Source organism: Callithrix jacchus, chromosome 22, assembly GCF_049354715.1.
Source record: "Callithrix jacchus isolate 240 chromosome 22, calJac240_pri, whole genome shotgun sequence".
NCBI classification, from domain to species: Eukaryota; Metazoa; Chordata; class Mammalia; order Primates; family Cebidae; genus Callithrix; species Callithrix jacchus.
In genome coordinates this window covers 17,792,724-17,813,263 of record NC_133523.1, presented here as the reverse complement: position 1 = coordinate 17,813,263, position 20,540 = coordinate 17,792,724, and the positions used below count along the sequence as shown (strand labels likewise).

The window sequence follows — 20,540 nt, the reverse complement described above, 5'->3', positions numbered from 1 at the left end:
GGGAGGCCGAGGCGGGCAGATCACTTGAGGTCAGGAGTTCGAGACCAGCCTGGCCAACATGGTGAAACCCCATCTCTACTACAAATACAAAAATTAGCTGGGCGTGGTGGCACATGCCTGTAATCCCAGCTACTCAGGAGGCTGAGGAAGGAGAATCACTTGAACCTGGGAGGCAGAGGTTACCGTGAGCTGAGATTGCACCACTGTACTCCAGCCTGGGCAAGAGAGCAAAAACTGTCTCTAAAATAAAATAAAATATCACCCCTGTGATCCCAGCACTTTGGGACGCCAAGGGGAGAGGAACACTTGAGCCCAGGTATAAGAGACCACCCTAGGCAACAAAGCGAGACCCCCATCTCTTATTTAAAAAAAAGTAATACAGGCCAGGTGCGGTGGCTCACGCCCATAATCACACATTGGGAGGCTGAGGAGTGCAGATCATCTAAGGTCGGGATTTTAAGACCAGCCTGATCACCATAGAGAAACCCGGTCTCAACTAAAAATACAAAATTAGCTTGGTGTGGTGGTGCATGCCTGTAATCCCAGCTACTGGGGAGGCTGAGGCAGGAGAATTGCTTGAACCTGGGAGGGAGACGCTGTGGTGAGCTGAGATAGCGCCATTGCACTCCACCCTGGGCAACAAAGGTGGCACTCCATCTCAAAAAAAAAAATTAAAACATAAAAACATAATAAAATGTAAAAATGCAAAGGCAGACAATTACATGGGCCCCATGCATGGGAACCCACATAAAGATGCTCATTTGGTCATACCCAGTACACATCCACACTCAGGGAGACATACTCATTTACAGAAAGACAAATGGCAAAACCCAGGCATGTACACCAGAAGCCCTTTCTTCCTAGCCCTGAAATAAAGACCATCAGATCCCCGAAACTAACATTTGGTCCTTGATCTGGCCATGCCTGAAGCTCACCCTCCAGCTACTGTTTTCTGACACATGAGCCAACAACTTCCCTTTTTTGCTTGAACCCATTTTAATTGATATTTTGCAGAGCACAGCCAGAGTCCTGGCTGATAGAGATGAATAAGGCACTTGCCAGGTGACAACGACTGAGGCAGTCTGTTTTGGTTTTGTTTTGTTTTTATTTTAAGATTGAGGCATTCTTGAAAGCATTGCAAGATGTAGGATATTTACAAAGGCCTGGAGGTAAGAGAGCATGGTGGTGCAAGCTGTACTATAGGGTGCACAGTAGTGCTAGCAGTAGATTCAGGGGTCTGAATTCAGTCTGAATACTAATCTACTTAGTACTTAGGAGTACTAAGGAGTATGGAGTACTTAGGAGTACTTTGTCTACTAAGTGGCAGCCATCGAATGTTCTTGATGTTGGGGAAGTTCTACTCTCAGAGATGTCCCTTAGGAGACAGTGCGTGAGAATAAATGTTCTCGCTGCCAACCTTTGCGATAAGTGTAGGTAAGAGAAGACTGAGCCTTAAGAGAGGTGGGCCAACAAAGGCTTCCCAGGCACAATGTTGACTTTGAGCTCAGAACCAGTGCGTCTGAACTACAATTTCCGGCATGCAATGCGAGTGACCTCCTCGTCCCTGGTGATTTGCCGGCTCAAAAGACGCTGAATGGTTACTCCGAATGCTCGTCAGAAAAGAGTCGGGCTCTAATTGGTCGAGTTCCCGCAGAGTGCCCGGAGACCCAGGCCGGTGGGTCCGCGCACCGCGCTCCCGCACGCGTGATGGTGAGCGAGCGTCTCGCGAAGTGGGGGGCTCTGCAGGGCCGGGGCCCAGCCGAGGCGGTCCAGGGAGATACTGAGGGAATGGGGTCTCTTTTTGGGGATTGGAGGCTCTGAGGGATTCGGCTGCACGCTGAAGGCCGTGTCCCTCTCTGGGGGCCCTGCTCTCGGGGCACGACCCCTGAGGGAGTCGGCGGGGGTTGTACCGAGGGGATTGGAAGTCCCTAAGCGTTCTGTGGAAACGTTTTAGGGACCTGGCGTCCTGCTGAGGGGTCGTGGTCCCACGGAGGGGACTGGGGACCCCAGCACATTTGGAGCCTGGCTAAGGTGGCGTCGGGTCCTGGTGGGGTCCACTCTGGGGACGGGGGTCCTGCAGGAGTGTGGTGGCCGCGCCGACCATCGGGGGGTCCGTGCTGTATCGGGGTGTGTGTAATGGGCAGAGGAAGCCGTGGGAGTGAACCCAGGAGGTCTGGGTGGCCTCAGGGCGAGCAAGGGAGACAGGACAGTTGGAACCTTCAGGACTCACGCGGCTCTGGGTCCAACCCATTGAGTGTTTTCTTAAAACTTCGCCCAGCCCGGGGGAGCCAGGCTGGTGCCGGGAGATGGGGGACTCCTGCAACCCCGACAGGACCGGCCTGGGCAGAGAGAGGGGACGTGAAACTAGAGGGTCCCTACCTTGGACCACCCCTGAGGAGGGGCGCTGGAGACGACCCTGAAGGAAGGGAACTGAAGGCCGGGATTGTCGAAAGCGGGGCGTCGTCCCAGGCGGAGGTGCGGGATGCCGTAGGAGATCAGGGCACCGGCTCTCAGGAAGGAGATGGAGGGAGGCTGCACTGATTTTAGCAGGGTTCTTGGAGTCGAGGATCATAAATCCAGTGAAGGGGAAAGAAGGAGCTGATGGAAGACTCCAGAAAACCCTTGGAGATGTCTGCAGAGCTCTGACTCTGAGATAGGAGGCTGGCTAGAGGGCAGGGTTGTCAGAACATCCCTGGACAGACCCCTGGGAGGCTTAGATGGAGAGATGTACCCCTCCGCGTTTTCCCTAGGGGGGATTTGGCGAGTAGAGGGGTCGTTGATGAAGAGCCAGCAGGTCTAGGAAGACCTCTGAGACTCCATTGGTTGGGTGCAGGGAGGGCTGAGGAGAGAGCTGGGCCGTGGGGAGGTGGAGGGGTGATTTCCAGCCGGGCCCGCAGGGTGCAGATCGAGTTAGGTGCTGACTGTGAGAATGGGAAGGGCCTGAGTCACCTGGAGGGATATGGGACGGTGGGCAGGTGTTGGGGCCTCCCGGGACAGGCTGGAGGAGGCTGCTGGTTGAGCTCAGCAGAGAGGTCTGGGCTGGAGGTGTCGCTCTGCAGAGGTTGTGATGGGCTGGCCGACTGGGTGGTTAAAACCCTGGCAGGTCAGACACAGGTGAGGGGTTGGAAGGGAGGAGGAAAAGAGTGGGAGGCCCTGGGGAGGAGGGGGGCGGTGGAAGGGCAGGGTTCTAGGGGAAGGGTGGGGCTTTGACAGCCCTGGCCCATTAGCTTACAGGGTCCTAGGGACTGGCACTCATGGTCCTTAAGTGCCAGCCAGCCAGTCTGCACTGAGGTCCTGAGGAGGGCGAGCAATGAGGATTCAGAGATGAGAAAGGTGGTGCCATCAACCTCATTACTGAAAAGAGATTTCTGGTCTCAGTTTACAAGTCACAGGCATGGAGAAAATGTCCTATTAGTCTGTTATTTATTTATTATTTTGTTTTGAGATGGAGTCCCCCTCTGCTGCCCAGGCTGGAGTACAGTGGCACAATCTCGGCTCACTGCAACCTCTGCCTCTGGGTTCAAGCAATTCTGCTGCCTCAGCCTCCCGAGTAGCTGGGGTTACAGGCATGCGCCACCATGCCTGGCTAATTTTTGTATTTTTAGTAGAGACAGGGTTTCACCATGTTAGCCAGGCTGGTCTCGAACTCCTGACCTCAAGTGATGATCAGCCCGCCTCGGCCTCCCACCATGCTGGGATTACAGGTGTGAGCCACCGCCCCTGGCCTCAGCAGTCATTTTGAATTACCGTGTTAGGTGTGGTATCCATCACATTAGGATTTTTCCACCTAAATTTAGCTTATTTATGCCTGATTAAAGGATTATTTTAATAATGAATTTTACTATGAAATCTTTATTTCATTTTGATTATGCTACCTGGATACTAGCAGGCAGTTCTCCTGAGCATAGAATTTTACATAATTATGTGATTACTGGTGGCAAAGGGGTATTTACTGCATTCAAGCAGGAAAACCGAGCTTCACCACAGACCGATTCTTCTAAAACGTTTAAAAATAAGTATATGAAAATGTGTTCTGAATTAAGAACTGGGTGAGAAAATTCCTTATTAAAAAAAAAGTCTTAGTTGGGTGTGTTGGTGCATGGCTGTCGTCCTAGCTACTCGGTGGGCTGAGAGGGAGGATCACTTGAGCCCAGGAGTTTGAGACCAGCCTGGGCAACATAGTAAAGACCCCATCTGTAAACATAAAAATAAAAAAAGCTCGGACACAGTGGCTCACGCTTGTAATCCCAGCACTTTGGGAGGCCAAGGCAGGAGGATTGCTTGAGCCTAGGAATTCAAGGCCAGCCTGGGCAATATGGAGAAATCCTATGTCTACAAAATAGACAAAAATTAGCTGGGTGTGGTGGTGGGTTCCTGTAATCCTGATGTGGGAGAATCACTTGAGCCCGGGAGGTTGAGGCTGCAGCGAGGACCCCAGCATGCCAGTGTACTCCAGCCTGGGTGACAGAGCAAGACCCTCTTCTTCCCACCACCACCGCCACCAACACCCCCCCCCGCCCAAAAAAAACAAAACCAAACAAACAAAAATCCAGAAATAAAAATAAATAAATAGGCCTGGAGCAGTGGCTCATGCCTGTAATCCCAGCACTTTGGGAGGCCGAGGCGGGTGGATCATCTGAGGTCGGGAGTTGGAGACCAGTCTGACCAACATGGAGAAACCCCATCTTAACTAAAAATACAAAACTAGCTGGGCGTGGTGGCGCATGCCTGTAATCCCAGCTACTTGTGAGACTGAGGCAGCAGAATCGCTTGAAGTCGGGAGGGAAGGATTACAGTGAGCTGAGATCGTGCCATTGCAGTCCAGCCTGGGCAACGACAGTGAAACTCCGTCTCAAAAATAAATAAATAAATAAATAAGGTCACCCCACTCAGACATGTAAGTCTTTACACCAAAACAGCTGGTGCCCAGGAGTGCACATACCCTTTCAAGGAGGTTAATTACAAAGGGAGGGAGGGAGAGGGAGGAGGGTGATGGAACCATCAGGGATCATTTAAGGTAAGAGACAGGGGAAAGAGCTACCAGGGTGAAGGAGAAAGCCAGAAGCGCACCCGAGACGCAGTGGCTTTCCTGGGCGGGAGTGAGGAGTGCAGAAGGCGCTGGGAACCGCTTTCATTGAATGTGGGAGGCTCGTGGTTAGGGCTGGAAGGTGGTGGTGAGGAATACAGGAGGCTACATAGGAAGCACCCGTTTCGAGATGAGCAAACTGAGACTCCGGGAAATCAGTATTATACCTGAATCCACAGTGGAGGTGGGAGGCGAACCCCATGATCTCCACCTCCCTACACTCCAGCTAGGTGGTGGTGGTGGTGAAGGGTGCTGATCTCTGACGAGGGAGGGCAGGGCCAAGCTAGGTGAGGGGAGCTCCCAGGGTTGAGTCGAGGCTCAACCCAGGACCCTCCCCTAAGAAGCTTCGAGAGCCAAAGAGGCTCGCCCTTCCCCCATTGGGCCTGGCTTTTCTATAAATAGCCTGGATTCCTAGGGAGGAATGGAGCTTATGACCCTCTGGCAGGTGCCGCTAGTCATGTCCCCTCCCCCCAGGCGGTCCTCGGAGTGCAGCTGGTGGTGACCCTGCTCACCGCCACCCTCATGCACAGGCTGGCACCACACTGCTCCTTCGCGCGGTGGCTGCTCTGCAATGGCAGGTGAGCCCCGCCCCTGCGGTGGGAGGGGCCCGCGGAGCCACGCCCCTTTGGGTCCCCAAGCCCGCCTCACAGGATGCGCAGCCTTGATTTTGGTTGGTGGGGCGGGGGGAGATGGGGGTAAAACGTTATTGAGGTGTAACTTAAGTACAACAAACTGCATATATTTGTTTTTTCTTTTTTGAGGCAGGGTCTCACTCTGTCGCCCTGTCTGGAGTGCAGTGACCTGATCATAGCTCACTGCAACCTCTACCTCCTGGGCTCAAGGGACCCTCCTGCCTCAACCTCCTGAGTAGCTGAGGCTACAGGTGTGTGCCACCATGCCCAGACAACTTTTGAATTTTTAATAGAGATGCGGGTCTTGCTAAGTTGTGCAGTTGCTCAAACTCCTGGGTTCAAGCGATTCTCCCGCTTTGGCCTCTCAAAGTGCTGGGATTACAGGCGTGAGCCCCCGTGCCTGGCACAAACTGTATATATTTGAAGCGCACAGCTGGACCCATTTTGACAGATGTACACATGGTGGAACCATCACCACACTGCCCACATCCCCACTCCTCCTGCCTCCCTGTAACCTGGCCTTCCTTCCACTCCTGCACGTGCTAGAGATCACCTGCTCGTTTTTGTCCCTGTATGGGTCTCTGATGCTTTCTGAGAATCTGGTGGAAACTGAATTCTCTCCTGAGAAAAACGTTCATGACAAAAGCAAAGGCAGAAACCCACGCCAGGCCTGATGCACGATGGCTCAGGCCCATAATCACAGCACTGCGGGAAGCTGGGGTGGGAGGGTCACTTGACCCAGGAGTTTAAGACCAGCCTGAGCAACATGGCAAGGCCCCGTCTCTATGAAAATATTTAAAAATTAGCCAGGTATGGTGGCTCACACCTGTGATCCCAGCTAATCAGGAGGCTGAGGCGGGAGGATCGACTGAGCCCAGAAGGTCAGGTCTGTAGTGAGTGAGATGGCACCACTGTACTCCAGCCTGGGTGACAGAGCAAGGCCTTGTCTTAAAAACAAAAACAAAAATGGCTGGGCGCAGTGGCTCACACCTGTAATCCCAGCACTTTGGGAAGCCGAGGCCAGTGGATTGCTTGAGGTCAGGAGGTTGAGACCAACCAGCCTGACCAACATCGTGAAATCCTGTCTTTACTAAATATACAAAAATTATCTGGGCATGTTGGTGCTGTGCCTGTAATCCCAGCTCCTCAGGAGGCTGAGGCAGGAGAATCACCCGGGAAGTGGAGGTTGCAGTGAGCCAAGATCATGCCACTGCACTCCAGGCTGGGTGACAGAGTGCAGTGGCATGCAAAAAAAAAAAAATAAAAGTCACACATACCTGCTTCCCCAGGAGAGTTAGCTAGCAGACTCGGGGGTATCCAAGGCCCCTGAGCCCACTTAGCCTAGATCTGTTGGTCTCATGATTTCCCCAGAATCTCCCTGTGCTGTAGCTGCCTTCACCCGCCTCCCGGTGTCCCCCTGGCCCAGGCCACCCTCTAACTCGAACCCCTGGATTTGAGGTTCACTGCCTCAACCTCCCAACCCCACACCCGAGCTTCCCTGACTGCCTGTCGTTGCTCTCAGTCTGTTCCGATACAAGCACCCATCTGAGGAGGAGCTCCGGGCCCTGGCAGGGAAGCCGAGGCCCAGAGGCAGGAAGGAGCGGTGAGTGAGCTGGGCCCCAGCCCCAGCCTTGGGTGGTGGCTTCTCAGGGGACTCTAGGCTCAGGGACACAGGACCTGCCCGCCCACACTTCCAAGCAATGATCTGGTCACAGGTGAACTGGGAGACCCTAGTCCAAGGAGATGGTCACTGTCAGGTTAGCATGTTTCTTGGCAGTTTGCTCTAGCCAGTCCCATGGCAGGGGTGAGGGGGGAATGGGGGGGTGGGCTGGAGTACCTCCCCATGTGCAAGGAACGGAGGCTGTGGGAAGAGATGGTCTCCAGGCCAGCTGCTCTGAGCTCTGAGGGTGGCTGGCCCCAGTGGGATGCATGCTCACCAGCCCCCTTCCTTGTCACCATCCTCCCAGATGGGCCGATGGCCTTAGTGAGGAGAAGCCACTGTCTGTGCCCCGAGATGCCCCGTTCCAGCTGGAGACCTGCCCTCTCACGACTGTGGACGCCCTGGGTAATAGCCCAGTTCTGTCCTTAAACTCCCCTCCCTCAGCCCTGAAGCTCCCCACACTCTCATGGGGGTGGGGAGGATTTGGAGGAGGAATGTTCTGTTGTTGGGGGAGCCGGCTGGGCCCCAAGGCTGAGCAGAGTGTCCCCTTGTAGTCCTGCGCTTCTTCCTGGAGTACCAGTGGTTCGTGGACTTTGCCGTGTACTCGGGCGGTGTGTACCTCTTCACGGAGGCCTACTACTACGTGCTGGGCCCAGCCAAGGAGACCAACATCGCTGTGTTCTGGTGCCTGCTCACAGTGGCCTTCTCCATGTATCCTTCCTCTGTGCTCCCTGCCAGCGGGGCAAGTGGGAGCAGGACCTCAGCTTCCCTGGCCCCCCGTAAACTGGTGTGGCAGTTTTCACTTCCTATGACACAAACTTCCCAAGCATGAAGCAGCTGTTTTATGTGCTCTGGCTGTGTGGGTGGGCAGACTGGGCTGGGCTCAGCAGATCGGTTCATCTCCACTCCACATGGTCGTGCCCCTTGGTGGCAGTGGAAATGCCAGGAGGCAAGAGGGAATGCCTTGCCGAGAGTCACCCAGTCCATCCCTGTTCCTTCTACCACATTCTCCTCATCTAAGGAAATCACCAGGCCAGTCCAGAATCAGGGGCCAAGAAAGAGATGGCCCCTTGGCAAAATTAAATAATAGACACACACACACACACACACACACACACACACACACACACACACACGTATGTATGTATATGTACATATTTGTTGTTGTTGAGACAGGGTCTTACTTTGTTGCCCAGGCTGGTCCTGACTGGCTTCAAGTGATTCTCCTGCCTTGGCCTCCGAAAGAGAGCAAACACATGACTTTGGGGACGCAGGTCTGAGACAGCACAGAAAGAATGCCACTTCCGTGACTTTTGGAGAGGGAGCCCTATACTGGTTCCCCAGATTCCCATGCCTTTTTTTCTTTTCAGGTGCAGTTTCACTCTCGTTCCCCAGGCTGGACGCAGTGGCATGATTTAGTCTCACTGCAACCTCCGCCTCCCAGGTCCAAGTGCTTCTCCTGCCTCAGCTTCCTAAGTAGCTGGGATTACAGGCATGTGCCACCACACCCGGCTATTTTTTGTAGTTTTAGTAGAGACAGGATTTTACCATGTTGATCAGGCTGCTCTCCTTCCTGAGGTGATCCACCTGCCTCAGCCTCCCAAAGTGCTGGGATTACTGGCAGGAGCCACCACATGTGGCCTGTAGTTTTTTTTTTGAGACAGGGTCTCCCTCTGTCACCCAGGCTAGAGTGCAGTGGTGCAATCAGGACTCACTACAGCTCCAAACTCCTGGGCTCAAGCGATTCTCCCACCTCAGGCTCCCCAGTAGCTGGGACCACAGGTGCTACCCCCATGCCCAGCTAATTTTTAATTATTTTTGGTAGAGATGAGAATCTCACCATGTTGCCTAAGATGGTCTTGAAATCCTGGGCTCAAGTGATCCTCCTGCCTCGGCCTCCCAAAGTGCTGGGATTACAGGCATGAGCCACCATGCCTTGCCCCCATGCTGCATTTTGATGGCAGATTGGAGATGAAGCCCTTCTATCTCTCTTGCTTTTCCAAGGGATGTGAAGCAGATGAGGTGGGTGAAAGAGGCAGGGTCACCCAGAGGGGGAGGCTGTACACACATGGTAGCCATTTCTTTTTTCTTTGAGACAGAGTCTCGCTCTGTTGCCCAGGCTGAAGTGTAATGGTGCAATCTCCGCTCGCTGCAACCTCTGCCTCCCAGGTTCAAGTGATTCTCCTGCCTCAGCCTCCCAGATAGCTGGGATTATAGACGCATACCATGGTGACCATTTCTAAATGGCCACCAGTGGCCTGATGAGGCCATCTCCCGTGCAGCAGGAACCCCCAGCCTATATCCTGATCTGGCTCCAGCACCCCAAACCTGCACTCCCCTAAGTCATCCCCAAGGCCTATTTGTGCAGCAGTGCTTGTCCCTGAAGTTGTGGGGTCCCAGGCTGGGCGTGGTGAAATATGCAGAGTGGGGCAGTGGCACCCGAGGCCTCCTTATCTCCAGCCCCCAGCAAGGCGTTCCTGACGGTGACACGGCTGTACTTCAGCTCCGAGGAGGGGGGCGAGCGCTCTGTCTGCCTCACCTTTGCCTTCCTCTTCCTGCTGCTGGCCATGCTGGTGCAGGTGGTGCGGGAGGAGACCCTCGAGCTGGGCCTGGAGCCTGGTAAGTGCAGTCCCCAACTCGAGGCACGCAGCTGTCCCTCCCTCATGTAATCTGACCAGGGTGGTTTCACTGCTCAGCATCCAGCACAAGTAGGCTCCTGGGGCGAAGTGGGGTGAAGGCAGTCCCCATTAGTGACGTCTCGGCTCCTGCACCTTGTTGGGCTTTGGGGAGGAGAGGACATTCCCTTTCCCACTGTCACTGATGGACATCCATGGCTAGAGTTCTTTTTTGTTTTATTTTATTTATTTATTTATTTATTTATTTTGAGACGGAGTTTCGCTCTTGTTACCCAGGCTGGAGTGCAATGGCGCGATCTCGGCTCACCGCAACCTCTGCCCCCTGGGTTCAGGCAATTCTCCTGCCTCAGCCTCCTGAGTAGCTGGGATTACAGGCACGCGCCACCGTGCCCAGCTAATTTTTTTGTAGTTTTTAGTAGAGACGGGTTTCACCATGTTGACCAGGATGGTCTCAATCTGCCGACCTTGTGATCCACCCGCCTTGGCCTCCCAAAGTGCTGGGACTACAGGCTTGAGCCACCGCAGCCGGCCTTTTCTTTTTTCTTTTCTTTCTTTTTTTTTTTTTTTGAGATGGTGTTTCATTTTTGTCACCCGGGCTGAACTGCAGTGGCTCAATCTTGGCTCACTACAACCTCTGCCTCCTACATTCAAATGATTCTCCTGCCTCAACCTCACAGGTAACTGGGATTACAGGTGTGCCCCACCACACCCGACCAATTTTTGTATTTTTAGTAAAGACGGGGTTTCGCCATGTTGGCCAGGCTGGTCTTGAACTGCTGACCTCTGGTGATCCACCTGCTTCAGCCTCCGAAAGTGCTGGGATTATAGGCTTGAGCCACTATGGCTGGCCTTGTTTTTCATTTTTCAAAAATATTATGTTTGTTTGTTTTTGTTTTGTTTCTTTTTTTTAAGACAGGGTTTCACCATGTTGGTCAGGCTGGTCTTGAACTCCTGACCTTAGGTGATCCACCTGCCTCAGCCTCCCAAAGTGCTGGGATTACAGGCATGAGCCACCGCGCCCGGCATTTTTTTGTAGTTTTAATAGACAGGTTTTCACCATGTTGGCCAGGATGATCTCGATCTCCTGACCTCCTGCCTTGGTCTCTCAAAGTGCTGAGATTATAGGTGTGAGCCACTGCCCCTGGCCTATTTATTTCTTTTAGACATGGCTTTCACCCTATTGGTCAGGCTGGTCTCAAACTCCTGACCTTGTGATCCACCTGCCTCAGCCTGCCAAACTGGTGGGATTACAGGCGTGAGCCACCACGCCCAGCCTTTATTTTTGAGATGGAGTCTTACTCTGTCACCCAGGCTGGAATGCAGTGATGTGATCTCAGCTCACTGTAACCTCCGCCTCCCAGGGTCACGTGATTCTCCTGCCTCAGCCTCCCGAGTAGCTGAGATTACAGATGCACACCACGATGCCCAGCTAATTTTTCTATTTTTTTTTTTGAGACTGAGTCTTACTCTGTCGCCAGGCTGGAGTGCAGTGGGGCAATCTCGGCTCACTGCAACCTCCGCCTGGGTTCAAGCGATTCTTCCGCCTCAGCCTCCCGAGTAGCTGGGACCACAGGCGCGTGCCACCACGCCCAGCTAATTTTTGTATTTTTAGTAGAGACGGGGTTTCACCATGGTCAGATAGTCTCGATCTCTTGACCTCGTGATCTGCCCGCCTCGGCCTCCCAAAGTGCTGGGATTATAGGCGTGAGCCACCGCGCCCGGCCAATTTTTCTATTTTTAATAGAGATGTGTTTTCACCATATTGGCCAGGCTGCTTTTGAACTGACCTTGTGACCCAGCACCTTGGCCTCCCAAAGTGCTGGGATTACAAGCTCCAGCCACCACGCCTGGCTAATTTTTAATTTTTTTTTTTTTGGTAGAGATGGAGTCTTCTGTCTTTCCCAAGCTGGTCTCAAACTCCTGGCCTCAAGTAATCCTCTCACCTCGGCCTCCTAAAGTGCTGGGATGACAGGCATGAGCCACTGTGCCCAGCCAGAATTCCCTTCCTGAGACTGAATACCGTGTCATTGTCTGGGTGGAGCACCGTTTATCTGTTCATCCACTGATGAACAATTAGGTTGTTTCCAACTTTGGACTTTTTGACTAATACTGCTGTGAATCTGAGTGTACAAGTATCTCTGTGAGACCCCGCTTTCAGTTTTGGAGGGTATATACCCAGAAGTGGAACTGCTGGATCATATATGTGTAAGGTTTATTCTCTTGTAAGGTTTATTTCCGAGTTTAAAATGAGGAAACTGAGGCCAGCATAAGAAAATTAAATGCCAATTTATTTAACTCACAGATGAGGTTCCATGGTCCTGGGGAAAGGGGCCAAGGAAATCGGGCCTTTCAGGCGTGGCGTTTTATAGGGAGTGAAGGCGTTTGATTGGCTGTGGAGAAACAGGACGTGGACGGGGCAAGTTGCTATTGGTAGGTAGGTGGGTTTTCCGGTGAGTGGGCTGCCCAGGCAATATGCTATTGGGCAGGTTTTGGCAGGGCTTCTTTTAAATTTTGGCAGGTTTTTCCAACGCCTGGCTAGGTGCTGAGTGCAGAGTTTAGTGTTGAGTGCAGATTCTGGTGATGTAATTTTCAGGCACGGAGAGGGATGGGCCTGTCCAAGCTTCCAGCGAGGCAACTGGCCTTACAATATGGTTACTCTATTTTTAGTTTTTTGAGGAACTGTCATACTGTTTTATACAGCAGCTGAACCATTTTATTTACTTTATTTTTGAGACACTCTCTCATTCTGTTGCCCAGGCTGGAGTGCAGTGGCATGATTTCCACTCCACAACTTCCGCCTCCCGAATTAAGTGATCTCATGCCTCAGGCTCCCAAGTAGCTGGGACTACAGGCACCCACCACCACACCTATTTTTTGTTTGTCTGTTTTGTTTTAGACAGTCTCTCTCTGTCACCCAGGCTGGAGTGATCTTGGCTCACTGCAACCTCCATCTCCCAGGTTCAAGTGATTTTCTTGCCTCAGCCTCCCAAGTAGTTGGGATTACAAGTGCACACCATACCTGGCTAATTTTTGTATTTTTAGTAGAGACAGGGTTTCGCCATGTTGGCCAGTCTAGTCTTGAACTCCTGACCTCAGGTGATATACCCATCTCAGCCTCCCTAAGTGCTGGGATTACAGGCACCTGGCCACACTGAGCTAATTTTTTTTTCTTTTTTTCCCCCCGCTCTGTTGCTAGGTTGGAGTTCAGTGACATGATCTCGGCTCACTGTAGTCTTCTGCTCCTAGGTTCAAGCAATTCTCCTGCCTCAGTCTCTCGAATAGCTGCAATTACAGGCATGTGCCACCACACCCAGCTAATTTTTGTATTTTTAGTAGAGACAGTGTTTCGCTATGTTGGCCAGGCTGGTCTCGAACTCTTGGACTCAAGCAATCGTCCTGCCTCAGTCTCCCAAAGTGCTGGGATTACAGGCGTGTACTACTGTGCCTGGCCCATTTTATATCTTATATTCCCAGCAGCAGTTCATAAGTGTTCCAAATTTCTCCACGTCATCGCCGATACTTGTTTTCTTTTTCTTTTCTTTTTTTTTTTTTTGAGACGGAGTTTCGCTTTTGTTACCCAGGCTGGAGTGCAATGGCGTGATCTCGGCTCACCGCAACCTCCGCCTCCTGGGTTCAGGCAATTCTCCTGCCTCAGCCTCCTGAGTAGTAGCTGGGATTACAGGCACACACCACCATGCCCAGCTAATTTTTTGTATCTTTAGTAGAGACGGGGTTTCACCATGTTGACCAGGATGGTCTTGATCTCTTGACCTCGTGATCCACCCGCCTCGGCCTCCCAAAGTGCTGGGATTACAGGCTTGAGCCACCGCGCCCGGCCTTCTCTTTCTTTTCATTTGACCACTATTTGCATTATTTTCTGTCTGCAGACATCCACACTTTCTTTGCTAAGCCATTGAATGTAGTTGTAAGCATCACCTCTAGTGTCTTGATGAATGGAAGTTGATTATTTTAGTTAATACTTGTCTTGGGAAATATCCTTCCCTAAAATCAAAAACTCATTCTATATTTTCTTCTAAAATATTTTGACCAGGCATGGTGGCTCACACGTGTAATCCCAGCACTTTGGGAAGCCGAGGCAGGTAGATCACCTGAGGTCAGGAGTTCAAGACCAGCCTGGCCAACATGGTGAAACCCCGTCTCTACTAAAAATACAAAAATTGCCTGGGCATGTTGGCAGGCACCTGCAATCTCAGCTACTCCAGGAGGCTGAGGAAGGAGAATAGCTTGAACCCAGGAGGTGGAGGTTGCAGTGATCTGAAATTGTGCCATTGCACTCTAGCCTGTCGACAAGAGCAAGACTCCATCTTAAAAAAAATAAAGGCCAGGCGCAGTGGCTCACACCTGTAATCCTAGCACTTTGGGAGGCCAAGGTGGGCAGATCACGAGGTCAAGAGGTTGAGACCATCCTGGCCAACATGGTAAAACCCCATCTCTACTAAAAATACAAAAATTAGCCAGGCGTGGGTGGTAGTGAATGCCTGTAGTCCCAGCTCCTCAGGAGGCTGAGGCAGGAGAACCACTTGAACTGGGGAGGTGGAGGTTACAGTGAGCCAAGATTTCGCCACTGCACTCCAGCCTGGGTGACAAAGCAAGACTCTGTCCCAAATAAATAAATTAATTAAATGAATTAATTTTACATTTCATATAAGCCCCTAAACCCCTCACTGACAGTGACAATTTTTGTGATATGATGTAGGAGGCAAATTTGAGCATGTCCATGGAGTAACCTTGCTAAAGAATTATATTTTTACTGAATTGCAGATTCTTTTTGGTTTTCTCTTGTCCTTTCTTATCCTTCTCCTTTGGTGTGGCTAAGACCCCTGGATTTTAGAACAGCTAAATCCTCATAGAGCCTGGCTCTATGAGTTTAATAAATTTAAATCTCCATCTTGCCTAACCTTTTGTCTGTGACATAAGGGTCAGCAGAAATTAATCTCCCTCTTGGACAAGAGAGTTCCCAATTTCTCTATCCAATTTTGTCATTGTTTTCTTTATATGTTTTATAGTCTATTCACAAGGTGTTCACAGATTTAGAACTACTAGATTTTCCTGGTGAATCCATTTTATCATGATATATTGACCCCTTCTATCTTCTAGTACTTCTTTGTCTAGTTTGGCTGGTAGTAGTATAGGCTTTCTAGCTTGCTTTCTTCTGATTAGTATTTGCTGTATCTTTTTAACATCCCTTTACTTTCACCCTTCAGTGACTTTATGTCAAGGTCTGTCATCCTTTAAAAAACATATAGCTGGATATGTTCAATGTAGTCTGACAGTCTTTGTCATTTAACTTTAAAGTTTAGTCCATTTACATTTACTGTGATTACTGACATAGTTGACTTTGTTTTTCCATCTTACTTTTTTGCTATTTGTTCTTTTTCTGTTGTTGCAGTTGACATTGGCTGTCATCCTAATTGTTGTTCCTTTATAGGTGATCTGTCTTTAACTCCCTGGCTGCTTTGTGATTTCTTTGTTTTTGGTGTTCTGCAGTTTGACTCCATTGTGTCTAGGTATGGATTTCTTTTTATTTACATGGTTTGATACACTTTGTGTGTGTCACTCATTCTGCAAACTTCTCAACCATTTTCTTTCAGTAGTTCCTTTTATTCTTCATTCCTCCTCTTCCCTCCATTTGGGGCTCTGATTTGATTTGCAGTGGGCTTTCTGTTCTATTTTTCTTATCTCTTAGCCTCTCCATATTTTCTACCTACTTGTTTTTCTGAGTTGGAATCTGAGTGATTTCTTCAGATCTGTCTTCCAGTTCATCAGTTCCTCCTTTGGCTGTTTCTAATTTGCTGTTTAACAACCTATTATTTCAATACTTATATTTTCCCTTTAGAAGAGTTTAATAGAGTTCCTTTGCAACTCTACCCAGTCTTTGGAAGGAAGTCTTATGTCACCTGTTCTGTAATTCCAGCTTTCATTTCCTTAATCATTTGACACATAATTGACAGTGCCAATTTCTGAAGTCTTTGAGGCCTAAACTTGACTATTGTCTTTCTGTTAACTCTCCTTTATGGTGACTTGTTCCTTATGCATTTGATGATTTTGGCTGTAAGCTCATATGAATTTGCTCCCTTTTTTTTTATTTTTAAATTTTTTTCCCACGTGACACAGCTTTTTAATGTGGTTGAATTTTTTTTTTTTTTTTTTTTTTTTTTTTTTTTGAGAAAGGTCTCACTCTGTGCTGGACTGCAGTGGCATGATCTTAGCTCACTGCAACCTCCACATCCTGGGCTCAAGCCATCCTCCCACCTCAGCCTTCAGAGTAGCTGGGACTACAGGCATGCACCACTATGCTTGGCTAATTTATATTTTTTGTAGAGATGGGGGTTTTTCCACGTTGCCCAGGCTAGTCTCGAATTCGTGAGCTCAAGTGATCCACCTGCCTTTGCCTCCCAAAGTGCTGGGATTTACTGTGCCCTTAATTTTTGGAAAATCTTGGGTCCTGAATTGAGGATTCCTTCCTCCAGGAGGACTTTGGTTTTCTCCTGCGGGAGTCCTTCATCTCCCTCCAGATTCATTCTGTAACCTAGGGAGCTAAGGCTCAACAGATCCCCTGAATGTTCCCAGCCCAGTCAGGAGTGTCTGCCTCATGCATTCTGTTCCTTTTTCTTTGAGATGGAATTTCACTCTTGTCCCCCGGGCTGGAGTACAATGGTGCAGTCTCGGCTCACTGAAACCTCTGCCCCCTGTGTTCAAGTGATTTTCCTGCCCCAGCCTCCCAAGTAGCTGGGATTACAGGCACTCACCACCACACCTGGCCAATTTTTGTATTTTTTGTAGTGATGGAGTTTCACTGTGTTGGCCAGCCTGGTCTCAAACTCCTGACCTCAGATGATCCACCTACCTTGGCCTCCCAAAGTGGTGGGATTACAGGTGTGAGCCACCACGCCAGCCTTGTTTCTTGTGAAGAGTGCTGCATAACTAGAGCACAAAGTTGTCCTTGTACCTGGCACAGGGCCTGGCAGACCATGGTGCATTCCTACTTGGGGAGCAAACTGATGCTTGAGGGATGGAGGTTAGGGAACACAGTGGCCTTAGAAACCCTAGGAATTCACTCTACTCGGTCCTCTTCTTATCTTTCCCAGGCCTGGCCAGCATGACCCAGAACTTGGAGCCACTTCTGAAGAAGCAAGGCTGGGACTGGGCGTGAGTCCTGGGTATGGGGGAGGGGTACCAGGGCCGGCTGGGACCCTCCCAGGGTCCCCCAGCCAGTCTTGTGACCTGCTGTTCTTCTAGGCTCCCTGTGGCTAAGCTGGCTATCCGCGTGGGGCTGGCGGTGGTGGGCTCTGTGCTGGGTGCCTTCCTCACCTTCCCAGGCCTGCGGCTGGCCCAGACCCATCGGGATGCACTGACCATGTCAGAGGACCGGCCCATGCTACAGTTAAGTGGGTCGCTTGGTGGGTGGGGGGATTAGGGAACCTAAGGGTGCCCGGGCCTCACTCTCTTGCCTTCACCCCCCAGGTTCCTCCTGCACACCAGCTTCCTGTCTCCCCTGTTCATCCTGTGGCTCTGGACAAAGCCCATTGCACGGGACTTCCTGCACCAGCCACCCTTTGGGGAGACGCCCTTCTCCCTGTGCGTATGGGGTGGGGCCAGGAGGTAGCTGGGCTCCCCTGGGTGCCCCAGCCACTGAGACTCATGGAGGAGCCCGGGGAAAATCCTGGGGGATTGGGGGCTGCCTTCTTACCCCCCTTGCCCCCGCCCCACTCAACACAGGCTGTCCGACTCTGCCTTTGACTCTGGGCGCCTCTGGTTGCTGGTGGTGCTGTGCCTGCTGAGGCTGGCGGTGACCCGGCCCCACCTGCAGGCCTACCTGTGCCTGGCCAAGGCCCGCGTGGAGCAGCTGCGAAGGGAGGCTGGCCGCATCGAAGCCCGTGAAATCCAGCGGAGGGTATGGACGCCCCGATGACCTGGGCCAGAGGGAACTTGGGGCTCATGGCGGGGCTCCTGGTCCTTTGGGCGTGCAGTCTTCCCAAATACAGAAGGCCTCCTGTCACAGCCACCGCTGCTACCTCCCCACAGGTGGTCCGGGTCTACTGCTACGTGACTGTGGTGAGCTTGCAGTACCTGACGCCGCTCATCCTCACCCTCAACTGTACGCTCCTGCTCAAGACATTGGGTGAGACGATGCTGCGGTGTGGAGTGGAGGAGGGGCGGGGCTGGAAGATAGAACAGCGCGGAAGTGGAGTCTGGCAGGGACCGGGCAGGAGGCGGGGCCTGGGAAGGGGGCGGGCCTTGGTGAGGCAGGGTCTGAGCAGGAGGTGGAGCTTCGGGTGGGGTTGCCTTGTACAGTAGGTGGAGCCTGGGGAGGGGTGCTGCTGAGCAGGAGGCAGGGCCTGGGAAAGGGGCGGGGACTGTGGTGAGGCCGGTTCTGAGCCGGAAGTGGAGCTCGGGGTGGGGTTTGCCTTAGGAGGTGGAGCCTGGGGAGGGGTTGGGTGTTAGCAGGAGGTGGGGCCTGGGGAGGGGGCAGGGCTTGTAGTGAGGCAGGGTCTGAGCAGGAGGTGGGGCCTGGGGTGCGGCTTGCCTTGGACAGGTGGCAACGCCTGAGGGGGTGGAGACTGGGCAGGAGGTGGAGTCTGAGGCAGGGGTAGGAGGGTCTGGAGGAATGGGCCCGACTCCCTGTGCCAGCCCTGCCCCCCCTCCTTCCCCCGCTTCCCCCCATTTCTCTACTCACGCCTTACTTCATCCTCTTCTCCCAGGAGGCTATTCCTGGGGCCTGGGCCCAGCCCCTCTACTATCCCCCGACCCATCCTCAGCCAGCGCTGCCCCCATCGGCCCCGAGGAGGATGAGGTCCAGCAGACTGCAGCGCGGATCGCTGCGGCCCTGGGCGGCCTGCTCACGCCCCTCTTCCTCCGCGGCGTCCTGGCCTACCTCATCTGGTGGACAGCTGCCTGCCAGCTGCTGTCCAGCCTCTTCGGCCTCTACTTCCACCAGCACTTGGCGGGCTCCTAGCTGCCTGCAGACCCTCCTGGGGCCCTGAGGTTTGGTCCTGGGCCAGCAGGACATGAGCCTACCCGCTGTATGTGTGCCCCGGTGTCCCCAGCTGCAAGGTGAGGCCGGACTCCTCGCCGTCCCCTTCACCGCAGTGCCTGAGCCGCGGCCCCCCTTGGACGCCGAGTTTCTGCCTCAGAACTGTCTGTCCTGGACCCAGCAGCGGGAGGGTCCCGAGGCCATTGTCTCCAAAGTGTGTGTGCCAGGTTTGAGTAACGGGGGTGCTGCTGGCTGCTCTTCTGAACAAATAAAAGGATCACACCGATTTTTACAAACGGTCTGAGGAGTTTGGGACCTGGGTGCGTATGGGGTGGTAGCCGCCTGCACATCCCTGTGGCACCTGCCCTGGTGCAGAGTGGGGGCTGCGCGGGAGGGAGAGCAGAGCAGGACCGAGGGGAGCGAAGCAGGACTGAGAGGAGCAAAGGTGGGAGGAGAAAGGAAAGCGAGGAGGCCGGGCACGGCGGCTCACGCCTGTAATCCCAAATCTCAACACTTTGGGAGGCCAAGGCGGGCGGATCACTTGAGGCCAGGAGTTCCAGACCAGCCTGGTCAACATGGTGAAGCCCCATCTCTACTAAAAAATACCAAAAAAAAAAAAAAAAAAAAATTAGCTGGGCATGGTGGTGTACACCTGTATTCCCAGCTACTTGGGAAGCTGAGGCAGAAGGATCTCTTGAGCCCAGGAGTTTGAGGCTGCATTGATCCAGAATCACATCAGTGCAGTCCAGCCTGGATGACAGAGTGAGACCCTGTCACACACAGAAAACACTAACATGCAGTGGCCCCCAGAACAGGCATCAGGAAGTGCCCTTTGAGTGGCGTGTGACTTCTGAAATTTGCACTTCGGTTATGTGGATAAAAATGAAAAATATATTAAACACAAGGATTCAGGCTGGGCGTGGTGGCTTATTCCTCTCATCCCAGCACATTGGGAGGCTGAGATGGGAGGATGGCTTGAGGCCTGGAGTTTAAGACTGGCTTGGGCAACATAGGGAGACCCTGTCTTTCCCCAAAATAAGGAATTTGCTGGGCATGGTGGCACACACCTGTGGTGCTAGCTACTTGGAAGGCTGGGGCTGGAGGATCCATTGGGCCCAAGAGTTTGAGGCTACAGTGAGTTATCTCGCCACTGTATTCCAGCCTGGTTGACAGAACTTCACCCTGTCTCTAAAAAAGGAAAATATGGCCAGGCACAATGGCACTTGCCTGTAATCCCAGCACTTTGGACGGCTGAGGTGGAAGGATCACTTGAACTCAGGAGTTTGAGACTAGCCTGGGCAACATAGTGAAACCCCGTCTCTATAAAAAATCCAAAAATTAGCCAGGTGTGGTGGTCCACACTTGTAGTCCTGGCTGCTCAGGAGGCAGGGGTAGGAGAATTTCTTGAACCCAGGAAGTTGAGGCTGCAGTGAGCTATGATTGCACCACTGCACTCCAGCCTGAAGACAGCAAGACTCTGTCTCAAAAATATGAAACAAAAATGAAAATAAAAATAAAAAGCAGTATAAGG

General features: G+C 52.2%; 1 protein-coding gene across 4 annotated transcripts; it reads left to right on the top strand.

Annotated features, from left to right (window-relative positions):
* Nucleotides 1-1,652: 1,652 nt before the first annotated feature.
* Nucleotides 1,653-19,305, top strand: TMEM161A (transmembrane protein 161A). 4 transcript variants are annotated; one of them, XM_035284715.2, is made up of 13 exons: nt 1,653-1,710; nt 5,561-5,664; nt 7,241-7,321; nt 7,686-7,783; nt 7,933-8,089; nt 9,846-9,997; nt 15,464-15,542; nt 17,124-17,195; nt 17,275-17,418; nt 17,500-17,613; nt 17,755-17,929; nt 18,061-18,157; nt 18,738-19,305. In XM_035284715.2, the coding sequence occupies exons 1-13, from the start codon at nt 1,708-1,710 to the stop codon at nt 18,989-18,991; spliced, it is 1,530 nt and encodes a 509-aa protein (XP_035140606.1). In that variant the 5' UTR covers nt 1,653-1,707; the 3' UTR covers nt 18,992-19,305. The 4 variants fall into 4 exon arrangements, with proteins under 4 accessions (XP_035140606.1, XP_078217990.1, XP_008985794.1 ...); XM_078361864.1 differs by having other exon boundaries at nt 17,500-17,637; XM_008987546.3 differs by lacking the exon at nt 15,464-15,542 and having other exon boundaries at nt 17,124-17,184.
* The last annotated feature ends 1,235 nt before the right edge of the window (nt 19,306-20,540 follow it).